The sequence below is a fragment of the Diabrotica virgifera genome, chromosome 5 (genome assembly GCF_917563875.1).
Source record: "Diabrotica virgifera virgifera chromosome 5, PGI_DIABVI_V3a".
Classification (NCBI taxonomy): Eukaryota; Metazoa; Arthropoda; class Insecta; order Coleoptera; family Chrysomelidae; genus Diabrotica; species Diabrotica virgifera.
In genome coordinates, this window is record NC_065447.1 from 63,638,565 (window position 1) to 63,659,256 (window position 20,692).

The 20,692-nt window shown below is 34.7% G+C and overlaps 1 protein-coding gene across 1 annotated transcript in view; it reads right to left on the bottom strand.

The window, feature by feature from the left end:
• Positions 1-11,041, bottom strand: part of LOC126885370 (DNA ligase 1-like) — a 55,311-nt gene extending 44,270 nt beyond the window's left edge. The window contains exon 1 of the mRNA XM_050651929.1: positions 10,712-11,041. Within this exon, the coding sequence (XP_050507886.1) occupies positions 10,712-11,041 (330 nt within the window). The remainder of the gene's footprint in view (positions 1-10,711) is intronic.
• Between the last annotated feature and the right edge of the window lie 9,651 nt (positions 11,042-20,692).

Below are 20,692 nucleotides of genomic sequence, written 5' to 3' on the forward strand. Positions count from 1 at the left end.
CGGCACGTGATTGGTCGAAACTTTGTTTGTCACCCTGTCACGTTACATTGGTATGGTAGTACTGCGTCTACAGCTGATTTTAAGGATTTTATAAACTTTTAAAAACAAATATTTTAATGTTATAATAACTAGAATTTTTACGTTGACTGTTGATTATTTGTGTTTTTTATTTTGTTTTGATATTTGTGCTAAAATATTTGCATTATAATTATCTTTCAGTTTGATCCAAATTGGAACTATTGTATTTTCCTCTATTAAAAAATTATGCAATATGAAACCCAAAGTTATTCTAAATATATGGTTATTAGTAGAACAGTAGTCCATACCAAACGGTATATTAAGTATCAATAAAATATGTACAAATAATACCTACAAAACACAAATAAATTCATCAAGACATAAATCATATGATCTCATTTTCAGCCGCCATTATGACATTTAGAAGTTTTACCAGCAGGTTTTACATTTTTGCTCTTTGCGCAGACATTGGCGCAGTTATTGTACAAGAATCTGTGCCTGACACAAATTCTTGTATCGTTTCTGATATCGTTTCTTGTATCTGTGTATGACACTATACATTTTTTTGACATATCAGAAACGATATTAGAAATGATACAAGAAAATGCATAGTGTCATACAGCCTTTACAATGCGAAGGCAAAACAATCTTACTTTTCAATTAGAATACGGAGTGCAATCCAGCTCTCTGAATCGAGATTTTCGATTCTTATAGGAATCTCATCGGAGAGAGCTTAGGCTGGTTCTCCATATCCTAACTGACCAGCACCGAGAGCTTTTCCCACACATTGCAACTGAAACAAATAGGGTAGGTGACTAGCGTCATCTGGCAATTGAAAGATGAAGTTTTTCAATCCTAATAGCAACATTAATAATATTGAAAAACATTAAAAATATTACTAAAAGATTTTTAAATTGAAAACTTATTGGTCCACTTCCCTGGTGACACCTTCAAGGCTTTTACAATATGCAAGCCAAATGGATGCTGCAGTGAAGAAAAAAGGGAAGATGTTCTACACTATGCAATTCACATCCCCGTCTGCAGCTTGGTAAAGTTCCAACGGAAAATGCACCTAGTTACTCTACGGAGTAATACGACTATAAAGTAAAAATGTATACCATTTTCATTCAGTTGCAATGCGAAGGCAAAACAATCTTACTTTTCAATTAGAATACGGAGTGCAATCCAGCTCTCTGAATTGCGATTTTCGATTCTTATTGGAATCTCATCGGAGAGAGCGTAGGCTTGTTCTCCATATCCTAACTGACCAGCACCGAGAGCTTTACCCACACATTGCAACTGAAACAAATAGGGTAGGCGACTAGCGTCATCTGGCAATTGAAAGATGAAGTTTTTCAATCCTAATAGTAACATTAATAATATTGAAAATATTAAAAATATTACTAAAAGATTTTTAAATTGAAAAACTTATTGGTACATTTTCCTGGTGACACCTCCATCCATCCATCCATCCATCCATCCAATGGCACTACAGCCCAAATTGAGCATTGGCCTCCTTCAACAAGCTTCTCCAATCATTTCGATTTACCGCTGTTTTTTTCCATGAACGCGTTCCCAGGAAGTTCCTGGCATCCTCATCGACTTCGTCTTCCCATCTCTTTTTAGGTCTTCCAACAGGTCTTTTTCCCTGCATTCTTGCATTTAGCAATTTTCTGGGGATTCAATTCTCATGCATGCGGACCACGTGCCCTGCCCACCGTAATCTCTGCAGTTTAGTGTATTGTGCTAGAGTTGGCTCGCTATATTGCTCGTATATTTCTCTATTATACCTAATTCGCAAGTTGTTATTTTCACTTATTGGGCCCAGTATCCTACGGTATATTTTTCTTTCAAACACATCTAATGCATTGGAAGATTTCTGTGTCACCACCCATGTTTCGCAGCCATAACTTACTATGGGCCTGATTATTGTTTTATATACCCGGAGTTTTGTTTTCCGGTGTACGTCTCGCGATTTGAATATGTGGCCCATCGCGAAATAGGCTTTATTTGCCAGCACAAGCCTTCTATTTATTTCCGGTTCTTCTTCATTGCTTGCAACCATATCCATTCCTAGGTACGTGAATCTATTCACATGTTGTATATCGTCAATAAAGTGTTGTTGCGCCGGTCTATTTGATCTGGTTTGTATGAGTAGTTTTGTTTTATTTGTATTTATTGCTAGCCCTACTGCTTCTGCACTCTGTTTCAACTCAACGTAGGTTTCTTCCGCTGCATTTATTGTTCTGCTCATTATGTTTATATCATCTGCGTATGCTGCTAATTGGGTAGATTTGTTTGTAAGTATGTTATTTCCTCTCACCGTCAACCGTCTAATTACATATTCAAGAACAAGATTAAAAAGCGTTGGAGCCAGTCCGTCGCCTTGTTTCAGTCCTTGCGTTATCGTAAACGCATCAGTGATCTGTCCTTGAATACATATCTGTGCTTCTGTTTCTGTCATTGTCATTTGCACTAGTCGTATTAATTTTGATGGTATGCTAAATTCTTCCAATATATTAGGTAGAATTGTTCTATCTATTGAATCATAATCTTCTTTAAAATCTACAAAGAGATTGTAAACGTCCATGTCATATTCCCATGCTTTGGCTAGTATTTGTTTAACTGTAAATAGTTGGTCAATGGTAGATCTATTTTGCCTAAACCCTGCTTGATATTCCCCGATGATTTTTTCCGTGAGAGGTTGAAGTCTTCGATTAAGGATGTTTGTGAATATTTTGTATCCCGAACAAAGTAAAGAGATGCCTCTATAATTCTGACACAACAGTTTGTCTCCTTTTTTATGAATAGGGCAGATTATACTTTTCTTCCATTGTTGGGGGATTTCTTCTTCTATCCATATCTCTCGTATTAGCTGGTACATCTGTTGTGTCAAATTCCTTCCTCCTTGCTTGAGTAGTTCTGCCGGTATTTTATCTATTCCCGGTGCTTTATGGCTTTTTTGTATGTGGATTGTCGTTTGGACCTCCTCTAGCGTTGGGGGTCTAGTTAATTCATTTTCTTCTCCATCTTCCCCCAGTTCTTGTTGTTGTACCTCCTGCCATGTCTGCTGCTGCCTCTGTTGTTGTAATGGTGGTTGTGCCCCTTTGTTTAATACTTCCTTAAAATACGTCATCCAGGTTATCTTAATTTCGTCCATATCGCTAATGATTTCACCCTTCTTATTTTTGCAGAGGCTAGTCTTCGGTTTGTATCCCTGTCTTAAATGTTTGATAAGTTGGTATGAACTACGTGTTTCATCGTTTCCTTAAACTCCCTTTCTATATTTAGTATCCGTTGGTTTTCGTACTTTCTCTTTTTCTGCCTGCACAGTTTATCTGCTCTTCGTCTTTTGTTCTCAAATTCTGTTTTTCTCTCTCTAGTACGTCTGAGTATGTAATTCTTATGTGCTTTATTTCTTTCCTGTATAGCTTGTTTGCATTCTTCATCGAACTATGTTTCTTCTCTCCGTTGTGTCTTTGTTCCTAGGACTTCTTTCGCTGTGTTTAGTATGATACTGCTTATGGTGTTCCATTGATTTTCTATTGTGGAGTCTGCTCTGTTTTCTTCTAGTAATTTTTCATCCACTGTTCTCTCAAATCTTCCTTGTACCTCAGGGACTTTTAGGTTATCTAAGGTTAGTTTTTCTTGTTTTGGATATTTTTCCTTTACCTATCGACTGATTTTGCATCTAAACCGTGTCTGCACTAGTAGATGGTCTGAGTCACAGCTTGCGCCACGTCTGCTTTTTACATCTAATATACTCGTCGCCATTCTTTTTTCAGTCAGTATATGGTCTATCTGATTTATTGTGTTTCCCTATGTTTCCCTATTACCCCTATGTACTCTTCTTCTTTTCCGATCTTGGCGTTTGTGTCGCCTATCACCATTTTAATGTCGTTTCTTGGTATTGAGTCATAGATTCGTTCTAGATCTTGATAAAAGCAAATACTATGGACGTCCATAGTATTTGATAAAAGGCTACCTTAGTGTCTTCTTCCTGTTCATTTGTGGGACAGTGCACATTTATAAGGGTTATGTTAAAGAAATGCGTTTTTATCCTAAGCTTGCAGATTCTTTCATTGATGGCTTGAAAATCTGTTTCAGGTGCTTCATTTTATTATCTACGATAAAGGCTACTCCAAATTCTTTATTTCCTTCATCTTTACGCTATACAGTATAGTGTGTGTTTTAGTGTCCCGGCTACGTTTTCCCAACCATTTAGTTTCTTGTACTGCAGTGATTCCTATTTTATATCTTTTCAGTTCGTGTAGAAGGATCCTCTGTGCTCCTGGTCTACTTAGCGTTCTGACATTCCATGTTCCCAGCATAAATTCCATATTCCGTTGCCAAAGTCGTCGTCTTGATATCCGTCCATTCCGAGGCCTATCTGAAGGTTTCGTAGTAGTACTTTTTTACAAGAATAGGTTACTGGCCTATCATCGCCCAACCCCCTTTTCGGAGGACCCGAAGGCTTCTACAATTTGCAAGCCAAATGGATGCTGCAGTGAAGACAAAGGGAAGAAATTCTACACTATGCAATTCACATCCCCGTCTGCAGCTTGGTAAAGTTCCAACGGAAAATGCACCTAGTTACTCTACGGAGTAATACGACTATAAAATAAAAATGTATACCATTTTTATTTAGTTGCAATGCGAAGGCAAAACAATCTTACTTTTCTTACTTCATCTTTCAATTGCCAGATGACGCTAGTCACCTACTCTATTTGTTTCAGTTGCAATGTATGGGAAAGCTCTCGGTGCTGGTCAGTTAGGATATGGATAACAAGCCTACGCTCTCTCCGATGCAGTGGCGGCTCGTGATTTTTACAATAGGGGAGGCTATACCTAACTGTAAAATATCTAGACAAATTTGCACTAGCAAAAAATGCGCCAAAAAATGTAATTTAAGGCCCCATTTTTTGACCATTTTTTATTTACATTTCATAATATCATCCTAATTCATAATTTCATGATATCATATCATTTTAAAAATAGTTAGTCTAATTGTAAAAGTTTAATACCAAAGTTTGTGTCGTTTATTTGTTAACAATTCCATCTATTTGTAAATAGATACCTCGCATATCAAAATAAATACAGATTTAAAGTTTTGCAGTCCATACATAATGAAGCTTCAAATTTTTTAAGATACTCAACTGAATTTTTTAAATTCTAAACGCGGCCTACTGCGAATTCAAAAACACCATAAATTACCGATATTTTACTTTGAGTTAGAGATATCGGAAAAAGTTATTTGAGCAAGTTGTTCCAAATATTATTATAACCCCACATACCAAATTTCATAACAAAATTCGCACTTTTAGATTTTTCATTATGTATTTTTAGTCAGGACCCTAAAATTCGTTGTCCCGAGACGCACGCAACCACGCAACGGAGCCGATAAGCTATTCTGCCTCCCTTGGTATATCTCCGGGCAGCGTGTGATGGCACCGTAGATGCTATTGTTAGGAGACCGGGTCTCCTTAAACGCCTGCTGCGCTGCACGGAGCATTAGCAACGGAGACTGTTGGGCTTCTCGGCTCCGTGCTCCGTTCATGCATCTCGGGATAACCCAGGGTCCTGCCTACAATAATATGTAATAAAACTGAGACGCGATCATGCGTTCTAATGCTAATGTTCCGTACGTATGGATAATTAGTGATAATATGGAATTTACACGTTGTATAATAGTGAGAGTTGTACTTGTTGTTTTCGCGATTCATGATAAACAAAACAGTGTAGAGTGTGTAAAAAATTTATGGGGAGGCTGAGCCTCCCTTGCCTCCTCTAACGAGCCGCCACTGCTCCGATGATATTCCAATAAGAATCGAAAATCGCGATTCAGAGAACTGGATTGCACTCCGTATTCTAATTGAAAAGTAAGATTGTTTTGCCTTCGCATTGCAACTGAAAATGGTATACATTTTTATTTAATACACTCTGAGCTTCGCTGGTGTCGCTCCTAGCGGATTACTAATGCAACTTTTACCGGTAATTTTTAAATTTATTATTTAATTGTTATCGCTTAATTCTTACAACACAAAAAAGTAATTAAATTGCAATCGATTTTTTAAAGATTTTGCTAACCATTTTAACGTTCTATTAATGAAATATTAATTTCTTACTTCGGATACTTTCACAATTATCGTGTAGATGGCGCTTAGATTAATTTATAATTACATATTACAAAATATTAAAAAAACTTAAAATTCAGTATTTAAAACGTAAGTATATTTAAGGTAAAAATATATACCAGAGCTTTGACCAACTAATATTATTTCCTATTAATGTTTTTAATTTCAATGTTTTAAATTAATCACTTTGACATTTATGTCAAATTTCCGGTAAAGGTTTAGATACTTGTCACTACTGGCGCTCGCGACTTTTTAATTATCCCCTCTACCTACGAGCTCACAGCGTATAAGTCGTATTACTCCGTAGAGTAACTAGGTGCATTTTCTGTTGGAACTTTATACCAAGCTGCAGACGGGGATGTGAATTGCATAGTATAGAATTCCTTCCCTTTGTCTTCACTGCAGCATCCATTTGGCTTGCAAATTGTAGAAGTCTTGGAGGTGTCACCAGGAAAATGTACCAATAAGTTTTTCAATTTAAAAATCTTTTAGTAATATTTTTAATATTTTCAATATTATTAATGTTGCTATTAGGATTGAAAAACTTCATCTTTCAATTGGCAAAAGTCCCCTACCCTATTTGTTTCAGTTGCAATGTGTGGGAAAAGCTCTCGGTAGCTGGATTGCACTCCGTATTCTAATTGAAAAGTAAGATTGTTTTGCCTTCGCATTGTAACTGAATAAAAATGGTGTACATTTTTATTTTGTAAATGATTATTTTATACAAAAGTAACGATTTGTAACGAATCCTAGAAAGTAACTATAATCAACATCACTACTATTCCTTTGCCTTTGCCCCTACAGTGTAGGCAACCACAACCGCATTAATATCGTTTTTCTTTATAAAATTTTCAATTTTTATTATTTTCAATTAAAGCCAGTTTATTTATAATCCGCAAACGAGGAGCAATTAGGTGATATGGTTATTTAGCAATTTTACGCCTTTTAATACCCAGAAAATGAAAATTTATCCGAAATCTCAACTTTTTATTTGGTTATATCTCGAAAACGGAAAATCCGCAAATGAAATTTCGAATGGAGGGATTTTCTTACGTCAGAAGCAATTATTTTAGATATCCATTACAATACAGATAATACTTTTGCAAATACAGTAGAACCCCGCAAATCCGAACTAATTGGGGGGGCAGCCTGTTCGGATTCCGAAAAGTTCGGATTGTCCGAAAGTTAGCCTAAGAAGCTAACGAAGATGATTTTTAAGAGGTTTGAACTGCGCCCGATCCCTTTATGAAACTTTATCCGCACGTTTATGCCTCCAATATTCTAAAGCTGAAAAATATTTAGATCACTGAAATATTAAATCGCTAACGCCAGTAGTTTTGTTTAGTCACGGGACATGGGAATTCGGTTATGTAAAGGATTCATTTAATTTGTAATCTGGATATTCTATTAATCACTATCTTTCTTATCTTTTTCAATATTTTCGTTCATAGTATACCATGGGAAATGTGTATTATGCACATTCCTTTATTGATTGTGTTTAAGTTTTTATAAGTACATATATGTACTACCTGTATTTATTTTTAATAAATTTCACATGTCCAACTTCCTATTAATTTTACATTGTTAAATTTTCTGGTTCTCTGTACATATAATAAACATGTTTTTAAATTTTTATTTTGAATTTTTAAAAATTTTTTCACTTTCCGTTGGTTCGGATTTGCCGAAAGTTCGGATTTGCGGGGTTCGGATTTGCGGGGTTCTACTGTACAGTTTAGGGCCACCAAAATGGAAAATTTTTTTCTTCGGAAAATTTTTAAGCTTTATGATTTTTAGTTTAAACCAGGTCTATTCGTAATCCTCAAACCAGAAGAAATTAAATGATATAGTTATTGTTATTTTTACAGCTTTTAATAAATATCCCGATAATGGAAATATATACTGGCGCTGTCCCGAGAAATTTCATTTTGATATAACTTAAAAATGGAATATCCGCAAATGAAATTTCAAAGGAGGGATTACCTTTAAGTCAGGAGGAGTTATTTTGACTATGGTACATACTACTTTTAGCCTTACAGTTTAGGTTTACCAAAAGTGAAAATTATTCTGGCATTCCTTTGCCCCTACAGTATAGGCAACCAACATTAATATCGTTTTTCCTCTATAACATTTTCAATTTTCACAATTTTCAATTAAAACCAGTTTATTCATAATCCGCAAACGATGTGCAATTTTTTGATATGGTTATTTAGTGACTTTACGGCATTTTATACCCTGAAAATCGACATTTATTTTTAGCGCTGCGCCGAAATCTCCACTTTTGATTTGCTTATATCTCGAAAACGGAAACTCCGCAAATGAAATTTTGAATGGTGCAATTATCCGCAAACGAGGTGCAATTTTTTGAGCTATGGTAGAAGTCAAAATAACGACTTTGAAAAAACCGTTTCGCTAACTTTATGACGCTCGGAATCTAGGCCCTGAGTGTTTTTATATCGATGGTTTATGCTGTCGCTGTCGGTAATGTCATATGTCATGTCATCTTTCCACCAATGTTGCCGTATTTTCAAAAATATTTGTCAAATTTTTTGTTTGTAAATATACATGATAAGTTATAATAAAGTTAATTTATAGTATCATGTATCATGCACGATACGAAAAATCTCAAAGAGTAAAAAGATGTAGATTTTGCTTTTATATATTTTGCATATATATTTTAATTTTATTTTGTTTTCCTGTAAGACAAAAGGTATATGGCCGTTCAAAATTAAAATTTGCATACACTCGTGATTAGTGATTTGTTTAAGCCCTTTCAACTATTGCCCTTTCAAAAAAAAGCACTTTGAATTGAACCTGTGAAACTTCCAGATCATATAAAAAATTGTTTGTAAACCGTTAACGATTAATTTCATTTGGGTTGCCAAATATGGCTAGATTTTTTAAGATTTTTTTACAAAAAAAGGGCCAACTTTATTTTAAGCGTAACTCACTTTTGATGCTAGAACTTTTTTGAAAAAACACTAAAAAGTTTTCATTAATTTTCCCCGCAAAGTGCTTCATTTTTTGGTTATTTCACGTTGAAGTATGCGATATGGAATTTGACAAATAAAAACGTATTTTAGTAAGCTATAACTTTGCTTTTACTGGGTCTACAGACTTCAAGAATACACAATTTTGTTCGTTTTTCATATGCTGCATTTTTGCTAATATTGTTTTCGATAAAATACTTTTTAAGTTGGTTGCAAAAAACCGTCAATGTTTTTTTGTTGAAAAATAATGATTTTAAATCGCATTAGTTTAGTTTAGAAACTCTATACGAGAGTTGCTTACAATTAGTCAATTTACCCATTCCCGGACTTATTTTAAATGCACGTTTTTTCACCCCTGAGAAGGGGTGACTGTCACCCCCCAAGTAGAAGCAACCACCGGCACAAGTTCAACTTTGAAGTGGAGGGTAAATAGAAAGTAAATCCAAATTTTCATGAAATTCGTTGTCCCTGAAAATTACACGGTATCGCCGTATTTCACGTTCAAAACATGTACAATATCATTTGCATCCTCTTTGTACTCTCTGTTATACATTTCAAAAACGAACTCGTTTATTTTAAATTAGTGAGGATTCTGTACTTCTGTCAAATCAAGGGTGTATTATTCCGCTTGTTGGTAATGCAAAATATTGAAATGTAGGTTTTGATCAGAATTAGGTGGAGACTCAGGAATGAAGTATTGTATGCGGCAAAGTAAACAGTACTAAAATGAATATTTAAATGTTTATGCTTATTTACATGTATATATCTATAGTATACATGATAATAGCCTTGCAAACATTATTCACGACGTTGCACGTTCCTGATAAAACAGATGTTAAAGATGACCTCTGGAAAATCTACCGAGAGGGAAAATGAGGAAATTTTCCCACCTAAGACGGTCCAAAATTCAAGAAAAATTGTTCAAACATAAAAATATATTAGCTGACATGAAAACGAAACCACAGAAAGATAAAATCAACCCAATAAACACGCTAGTTAGGAAAATTAAGGGAACTTAATGCCTACAAGTTATTATTATTTATGTCTTTTATGTAATCAGAGTTTATCTTTTTTGTCTTTTGGTTGGTTTTTCACTGGAAGTTCCTCCCTAAGGCAAATTTCCCCTCCGACTTCAAATTTCTAGATCCGCTACTGCCTCTGGCACGAAAATTTTTTTTAATTCTAATCCGCAATTGAAGACCCTGATGCAAGAAGGGGATAAGTAACAATATGTAAATTTTACAGGAGAAGCAAAAAAAGTTTTATTTTTTAATTTAAAATTTATGTTGTTCATGAAGTAGGGCCTAACTAATACAACAGGTATATATGATTTTGCCGCCATTCTACAGCCAAACAACAATGCTATTAAGGAAAAAAAAATTTGGTGCAATAATAGGATAAGTTTAAGCCTTTTTTGTACTGTAGTTTACAGCAGGTGCAAAAAGGGGATAAGTTACATTAAAATCCATTTTCAGAAGAAATACTTTATTATTAAATGTGGAGTACTTATTAATAAAAATGAATATAAAATAAAGCAACGCAAATTTTAACAGAAAGTCTATTTCCTATTACCGATATTATTTCCTGCTTTCCGTTTTTTGAAAGTTTTTCTATGCATTTCTTACTACATTTGCAATCATCGCCTTGTTTCCTTTCTGGTACCACTTTTCCCGTTGTCGTAGATTTATAAGCTTCACCTCTAGCTCTTTTTATTTTCTGCACATTTCTTTTCCAGCTCTTGTGATCTCTTATTTTCTTTCGTCCATGTTTATTATTTGCAGCCTCTTTATCAGTGGACTCCTTCTCTTCATATAAATTATTTTCAGATGCACCAGAATCGTTCGAAGGCATAAACTCGTTGCCTGAACTTTGAAATGGTTCATCCTCACTGTTTGAACTCATAATGATATCCTATGTTTTAGTAATATTAAAAAATCCTCGATATTTTACTAAACCGTACCTCTCGCACTAGCACTATGTTAACTCTCCAACAGTTTCTCGGTGACTACGTGACTTAGATCGCGTTCGTGGCTTGTGCAGATACCGGTACCTTACAAAATCGCGGCAAGCCACCGGTGCAATAGTGGGACAGAATAACACACATATAAAAATTAATTCAAATTTGGTGCAAGAACGGAATAAGTTACACATTTCTTATATTGTTCTTGCACCAGACCATACCAGGGGATAAGTAGTTTTCTCTTATAATTTCAGTATCTATTACCTGTACATATCCTATACTTGCGCCAGGCAAGAACAGTTACTTTTTCAACCTAAATAAGCACCTATCTCGCTTTTGCAGAATTTGGTACTTATCCCCTTCTTGCACCAGGGTCTTCAATTCCGAAATGGCAGACGGTGGATCTGTCTGACTCCTTTAGCATTCCCCATATGTACGCATCTGGTGGCATTAGTTCTGGTAAGTGTCACCTCCCAAAATGATCGCGCAGTATTCGAAGAGACTCATTCTTGGCAGTGTGACAGGTTGTCCCGTCCTGCTGAAAAGTATTGTCGATTTTAAGCTTAGATCTTTTTGGTGACCTTTTCCGTGTGACCGAAAATAGTACTCTACCATAAAAAATTTTTCTGCAAAACTGACAACCATTCTGAAGCACCTAACATTATTACGACATTCACATACGTAATAACGACGTTCGGAAACCATTCAGTACGTTTCGGCCCCTGCCACATACAAATTTCAGTAGTTTATTTTGCCGCATACCCTATACAGGGTGTTTCATTGGTAAAGTAACATACGTTAACTGTAGAAAGAGGATACTTAGGCGGTCTCAAAAATACCATACTTAATGGGTCTTACTCCATTAATAACAAAGATACTGGGTGTTTTATCTATTTTGCCATTTTCTTAATTGGTTCATAACTTTTTGACCACACTGTGTATTTATTTTATATTTGGCACGCAAATATCATTTAAGGCGTACAATAAATTAATTTATTTATTACAATTGTAAAAAATCCAGGTCCGGCTTAAAAAATATTGGAAAAATGTTCCGACCCCAAAACAACACCCTGTACATTAAATTTTTTGAAAATGGATTTTTCAGTTGAAAAGAGGATAAAAACTAAATTCAGTGGTATTCTTTGAATTTTCGGCAAAATGATTTTTCTGGTGAAATTTGGAATTTGAATTCTTAAATTAAATGAATTGCGAGTAGAAAAAAATTGAAATACAGCTTACAACTTGTCAACCACACTGTATATTGATTACAACACTGTATAACAAATCTCTCGTTACACCTCCGAGGCTTCTACAATTTGCAAGCCATAACGGATGCTGAGACTAAGGAAGATGAGGGAATTTTACAATTTATAATTCACGTCCCATCTGGGCCTGGATTCCGTGCACTGTAGATATCTACAGTCGCCTTCTATCGATGTCAATTGTCATGAAAATATTTGAATTTTTAGCTTTAATTGAATTATTTTCTAGTTTTGCTAGGTTATACTCTAATTGATGCTGAAGTGACACTTAGTAAAACAAGAAAATATTTGAATTAAAACTAAAAATTCAAATATTTTCATGACAATTGCCATCGACAGAAAGCGACTGTAGATATCTACAGTGCACGGAATCTAGGCCCTGCTCAGCGTGGTAAAGTTCCAACGAGAATGGTTCCCTTCACATTCCAATCAGAAACATGTAAATCAAAAATGAATAACCATTTTCAATTTCGTTGCAAAACGAAAATACAGCCGCATCATATTCTAGTCCAATCAGAGAGTGCAACAAGCACCTCTGCCGGTTTCGAAACTTATTAGTTTCTGATCAGGAGGCACATATGCTGCTCTCTCCGATCCAACCAAAACAAACCCCGGCGTGCAGCCACAGATTGCAACGAACGAAATGGCATAGATACCCTAGCGACAACTGCTAGCAAAAGACTAAGTTTTCAATCTAATGGCATATAGAACAACATAATGTTAATCTACATCCCACCAGACTGAAAACAATGGGAACCTTCTCTGGTTACACCTCCGAGGCTTCTACAATTTGCAAGCTTTTGCGGATGCTGAGATTAAGGAAGATGAGGGAATTTTACAATTTATAATTCACGTCCTATCTGCTCAGCGTGGTAAAGTTCCAACGAGAATGGTTCCCTCCATACTCCAATCAGAGTAAACATGTAAATCAAAAATGAATAACCATTTTCAATTTCGTTGCAAAACGAAAATACAGCCGCATCATATTCTAGTCCAACCAAAGCTCAAGCTGAAGTTGGAGCGGCTCTTCGGGAAATATTTAATGAACTGGATCACTCTGATATCCAGAGGTTAATTACCTCAATGCCGACACGTCTACAGGTTGTTACAAGGGTCCGATAGGGAAACACTAGATAATAATTTATTATCAATGTTTTTCTTAATTTCAGAAAGTTTTGAATATTTTTCTATTTTCGAGTTTTGGCGTATGTCTCTATAAATAAATGATTTTTTTGGAGAATCTGTAAAAATTATTTTATTTTAACATATACTTTTACATATATACCTGATTTAAAAGTTAAATCTTCAAACGATTTCATTATTCATCAAATAATACCCATGGATCGATTTTTTTGCACCCGAGTGTATTTTCAAAATATTTTTGCGAGAATACTGTTTTAAGGAGAGGGTATGGTTTGAAATATAAACATTTCAAGCACATTTTTGTGATTTTCTTTTTAAACTGGTACGACTATTTTATTTTTAAATTAAATAAGCATATTAAGTACAATTCAAAGAATATTCAGAAAAACTTTCAAGAAATAATATTGAAAAATAAACCAATGGTGGCAAATTATTACAGACGCCAGTAGTGGGCAAATGAGAGTTCTGGCCGCACAACCCCCACCCCTTTTTGTACCCCCTACTCCTACCTTGTATACCCCCCACCTTTAGGTGGGGGGTATACAGGGTAGGAGTGGGGGGTACAAAAAGGGGTGGGGGTTGTGCGGCCAGAACTCTCATTCCACCATTTTATACCCCCACCACATTACACCTCCCATCACATTATACCCTACCACTTTATACCTCCCACCATTTTGTATACCTCCCACCATTGACCAGGTCAACAACCGGTCAAGAAGACAGCGACCGATCAAGAAGTCAACGACCGGTCAAGAAGTTAACAAACGGTTAAGAAGTCAACGACTATTGAGGAATGAAGGGTGGGGAAGGTAAAATATATTAAATAAACAAGAATTAGTAACAACTTTATTTTTATGTGATACATTTATGACATTGGTATTTGTATGGTAGGTAATTGCTAAATAATGAAGTAGAACAGTGTTCCCAGCAAGGTAGTTTCATTTGTATAGCTTCATTTCCGCGAATATGTGGTGGAAGTTCATCCCACTTATCTAGCAAATCGAACCCATCTACGTGATCCAGAAGGTACCACGCTGGAAATCGCTCCATCTCTTGTTTGTTAAATAAACAAAAATCTTTACGACGAAGGTAATGATCCGTTATCACTTGCTCTAATAAAGGATTATGTTCAACTAGATTTAAAATACAAATATAGCAGTCACTTATAGAAGGAGGATACATCACCCCATCACAGGTGGAAGGCCAATGATGATAACAGCGAGTAATTTTCTGTCGAATATGCGGATCATTTTTCACTTCATCTGGTAGTTTATGTTCAATTTCTCGTAAATCAGATGTTTTCATATACTGAAGATATTGTAAAGGAAAATCACGTAATTCTTCAGAAGAAAATGCACTCAACGGAATAGCAGGAAAGTGTTTACTGTAAGAACCCATGTTGGATACTAAATGTTTGATTAGATGTCGAATAAATAGTCAACACAAAAATAACTGGTTATACCTCACACTCACAGATACCTACCATCTCGATACCCCCCCTCACAGATACCTCCTACCCACAAATACCTCCCACCCTCACTTACAGAGACTTCCCACTTTCAGACACCTTCTACTTATAAACTAGACGGACGTAGAGAATCAAAGGTTAGGTAACCTGTCTATCGAGTGAGTAAACATGTCTCAATATAACTTTAGTGGTAACACACCCGTTCAAAAATATATTGTGGAGAATAAAAAAGATGTAATAATAGCAGAAAGAAGCTTTCAGTTAAATAGATCAAAATGTAAATTTGTATCTATTGGAATAAAGTATGGTGCGGAGTGTATACCAGTGATAACTCTATGCGGTAATCAAGGGCAACGGGTGATATTCACGGAAGAAGATTGGAAAGATTTACTATACTACCAAGGAGTAATTACAAATTATCTGTATACAGTGGGAGATAGTGTGTCTATAGATAGAAAAAACTATAGTGTAGAATTTGAAAAGGTGCAGGAAGCTAAAGTAATAAAAATATCTCAAACTAACTCCTATATATATTTGGGGTACGAAAGCATTTGCAAATTATGGGAAGTGTTACCGCTTATACAACATCATATTAACCATTTAAAACAAGGAAGTTTCGATGAATATTTGAAGAGTCTATATCAACGATTACGAAACAACACAGGTAATTTTTATGAAAACGTGTTAAGAAGTGTCGACGCAAGCACCCACATTCGCTTTGAAGATTTAAGTAATATTTTGGAATTAGTGTATGTGTATCCAGAAGTTCTGAAAGATGTCTACACAAACTGGGAAAAAAGTAACTTTTAATGAACATCTTAACAAAACACATGTTCTACGAGTTTGGAAATATGCACATCATCAAGCACGGCAAAGGTATTGGGAAATGTTTGTAATAGATACAATCAGGTTTAAAAAAAGAATTGAAAAAACTTCAAAAATCATATCTCCGATTTTAAGTTTAAATCATAGAACGTATGTATACAATAACAGGTTTAAATAAATATTAAAACATACAAGTCTTTTATTTATAAAATTTATTAAATACAAAATGTTTAACATATCTAATAACCACATTTAAAAGTAAAAAAGTAACACAAATAACTAAATACCAGGATAAACAAATGTTTGATAAATATTCTCTTCCAACTTGAGTATCACCTGAACAGCTATATAGTTGACGCCATTCCGTTTCATCGTTTAAGTAATTTGGGAAGGGTAACCGTAGTTTGTACACTGTACTGTTACTTGGTATGTAAGCAAATCTAAGTTCCACCCCATTTAGCTTATAGAGGCTCATGTTGACCCACTGTGAAGGCCAACTATCATTTTTTATACCATTTTTATCAAAACATATATGGATATCTTTCACAGCATAAGGTTGGTAAATATAAAGTACTCCCTGCACAACGGTATGTAAAATGAAAAGACCTGCTCCAGACATTATTTAAGCGTGAACTAAATCCGTTTAGTTACGTTCTCTATATTTATATAGCATTATTTTTACTAATCCAAGAGTTGTGACTTTTATCCATACCTAACCATTTAACATAAACTCGATTAGCTTTGCGTTGTAATATTTTTTCTACAAGATATACATCCGAATATTTAACTTTTTGAAGTTCTTCTGTGTAAAAAGCTCCCTTAATCTCCTCTTGTTTGGAATCCTCAAGTAAGTAGGTGGTCGGGTTGGTAAACTGTACTTTTTTAATCTTAAATATTTCAGTGGTCCAAGATGGTGTGTATGATTTAGCAAACGCGTGACGATATTTACTTATTCGAACATAATCCCCTTCTCGAAATTTGGGTTTACGTTTATCGACGGTTTTTAACCAGTTGTAAGCAGTTATATACTTTGCATTTTGATCATTAACTTTACTTGGAATTTCCCCCGTAGTTGAGTGTCTGGTATTATTATACTGTTCAACGATAGACGGTAGTATTTTAACCCATTTATAAGAACCTTGCAGACTAAACTGTTTCCACAACTTCGACTTAAGAGTCCGTATCACACGTTCAGCAATACTCGCTTTTAAATTAGAATATGTGCTGTAATGATTTATACCATAGGATGACATCAGGTGTTTAAATTGTGAATTATAAAATTCTGTTCCATTATCTGTTTGTAAATGTTTAGGGGATTTAGACATTTGAGATAAAATTTTTTTCATACATTTGGTGACTTCAGCCCCTGTTTTTCTTTTAACTGGTGATGCCCAGACATATTTACTAAATGTATTTATAACGATAAGGATATAGTTATATCCATTGTTGTATTTAACAAATTGTGACATAATAGCTAAATCTGCCTGGCATAAATCATGCAAACCTTTAATTATAACATGTCTTCGTTTAAAGTTTTTTCTTGCAGGTTTATGCAGTTCTTTAACGACTTGTTCTTTAAAATTAAACATTTTTTTCCAGCGGGCACTGAAGGGTAATATGAACAAAAACGTTAGGACTTGTATCAAGTTTAAACGAAAGTTTATCACCTTTTTTTATATGTAAACCAGGTAATTGACCGTATTTATACTGTGTAGAATTTATTAAAAGTAATCCATTAAAACTGTAATGCTGTATTGTTTCAATTATACCGTCCACAGTAAATATATATGACACACCCCCATTATCTAATACATAAAACTCCTTGTTCAAACTTGTTTTTTTCTCCCCACTTAAAGCTATAATACATTTACTGTGGTAAGAAGTTGGATCACAAATAAAATATAACGGATTTGTAGAATTATCACAAGACTTTAAATCAGTTAGAAAGTGGCTCCCAAATTTATTAATAGGCATTATTGAATTATACCCCCCTCTCGAAGTTCCTCAATAATGGAAATGATTTCGTTACCGTGAGCGTTATTTCCTGAAGATTGTGATGCTGCAAGCAGTCCAAGTCTCTTTATGATTTCATTGTAATTGTCAAAGTATTTATACTCTGTCGGCTTCGTAGTTAACCGTTTCAATGTTAAAGCACCGCCTTTTTTACCGGTAAGTTTTTTAGTGCGTTGTCTAGTTGTTACACCAAGACCTGAAGGTAGAGAACTCAACCTTTGTCGGGGAGGTTGTGGTCTAGTTTCTAACACTGGTTGTATGATAAAATGATACTTATCTTTTATTTTAGACTCAATTCTTCTAATTGGTAATTCAGGGTTATTGTCTCTATGAAGAGCATTGGTCCTCCGTAAAATATCAACATATTCGTTAACATCTTCACGTTTAAAACTAACAGGGTTAGCCTTAAATAATAATTCATAGAGACCTGGAGTCCCTATATACTTAACATCGTTTATAATCATATCCGGTCCTTCAAACTCAATATTCGAATCACCAATTGAGAATTTTTCGTTTGCTAAATCGTGATACACTCCTAATGTATTATCAAATTCACCTTTTACATCTTCTATATTATTTTTAACGTACTGCCGAGGTAAAGGGTTAGTGAATACTTCATAATATTTCCTCATTACGTCAGGATTATTAATCATACTGTTAAACTCTAGTAGAGTTTCTTCATATAATCGATTGAAATCTTCACTACTATTTCCTACATGTTGTGATGTAAAGGTTGAATTTTCTGCACTATCTCCCCCATGACTTGTTTCGAATGTTTCTTCGATCGCGTTAGGCTGGACAATAGAGAGTTCCCCAAAGTTAGTATGTGTGTTAGATGAAGTAGAACCTTTATTTGGTGATGAAGTAGATTCTTTAATTGGTGATGAAGCTGAAAGTTGGTAATATTTTTTAAGATTCGGCGCGCTTAATCGACGAGAATTAGATACAGAAGATTCAAATTTAGGGTTGACAGGTTCTTGTTTTATATTACTTGTAGGTTCTAATTTTAATAACAACTCCTTGAGTGGTTTTGTTATGGGTTGATAATTTTTTTCTAGCTGACTTTGAGACTTGGTAATATCACTTTTTAAACTACGGTATTTACGTTTTAATGCCTGGCGGGTTTTTAACAGCTGTTTAACAATTCGAGTATCCATTTTTACTAACACTAACTAGGCACACTTCTTCCTTTATATATGTACGAAAGTATCAAACCCTTTGCGATATTTTCCTGAAGATAACAAACAATCCTTATCAATCACTACAAACCCATAGTTATCTTTCCAACAAAAAGAACTAAAATCTTTAAATTTTTGAAAACTCATATCAATATTAACATGGTCATCATATATGTGTTTTAAATTCGTCATATCTTGTTGGAAAATCACTAAAAGATTGGCATTATCTCGCACCAACTGTTTCGGTATAGAGCTATAAGTTTGTGATAAGTAAAAACAATCGGTAAGTTTATGTCTACCAAAACAAAAATAACTTTGAATAAGTTTTTGATCGCAAGAAGCTACATCATCAAAGATTATTATTGAATAGTTTTTAATGTCTTCTGGAGTAGGTATGTTTGTGGAATCACTATATTCTTCATACCCAATTTCAGATATCGGTTTAATTAGATTACGTAGGTATACGTATTTTGGTTGATGAAGTGATTTGGAATTAACATAAATGTTTTGAAATCTTAAACCATTAGGATGAACAATCAACGATAATAATGTATTCGTCTTACCACACCCACTCGGCCCTATAATAAGACAGCGTTTTGAATCACCACCAAATAAACCACCATGTTTTTTTATTTTATTATCCTGTACAACTACATCGTGGTTTGTAATAGGGAGAGATAGTTGTTGTTTTTCGATCTTCATTATATCTACGAATGATGTGGGTATATATAGGGTGTCAGATTATATATAAAAGGAAGTATAATGAGGCAAAAAAGGATTAGTAGAGATCCAGCAGTAAAACGAAGAGGTCGCGGATTATTAAATTCTATCATTAATAAGCTACCAGTCGAGGTACACATCCCAGGTTATTCGTATTGTGGACCGGGGACTAAGCTAGAGAAGAGACTTACACGCGGTGATTCAGGAATAAATTTATTAGACGAAGCCTGCAAAGAACACGACATTACATATTCCCAACATAAAGAACTTCGTAAAAGACACGAAGCTGATAAATTACTAGAAAACAAAGCTTGGGATCGGGTGAAATCCAAAGACGCTACATTTGGTGAAAAAACAGCAGCTTGGTTAGTTACAACGGCGATGAAGGGTAAACGCAAATTAGGTATGGGTTTACGTAAAAGATTTAGACGCAGGTTAAATAAAAAAGGTGGTTCCTTAAAAAGAAAAAAAATTAATTTAAAAAAACGTATTATTAAAACACCTAAAAAAGGAGGTTTTTTACCTTTATTATTACCATTACTCGGGGCTTTAGGGGCTGTTGGGGGTGGGACAGCTTCGATTATGAAGGCCATTAACGACGCAAAAACCAACCGTGAACAAATTGTTGAACAAAAACGGCATAATCTGGCTATGGAAAAAGGAGGTAAAGGGTTATACTTAAAACCTGCTAAAGGGTATGGGATGTATCTAAAACCGTATTCAAAAAACTAATATTCCCCCATCATCCGTTAACAGATGTCGATGTAAGAAAATATGTGAAATTATTAAAAATCCCTCATTTTAGAGGTGTTTTCATGAGAGATACGTTACCAAATAAAATTCGAACAAATGAAAGCGGTATTATAAATATGGATTCAAATAGTGGAAAAGGTACGCACTGGACAGCTTATACAAAGGAAGACAATAACATTATATACTTTGATTCTTACGGTGATTTGCCACCACCACGCAATGTAATCAAAT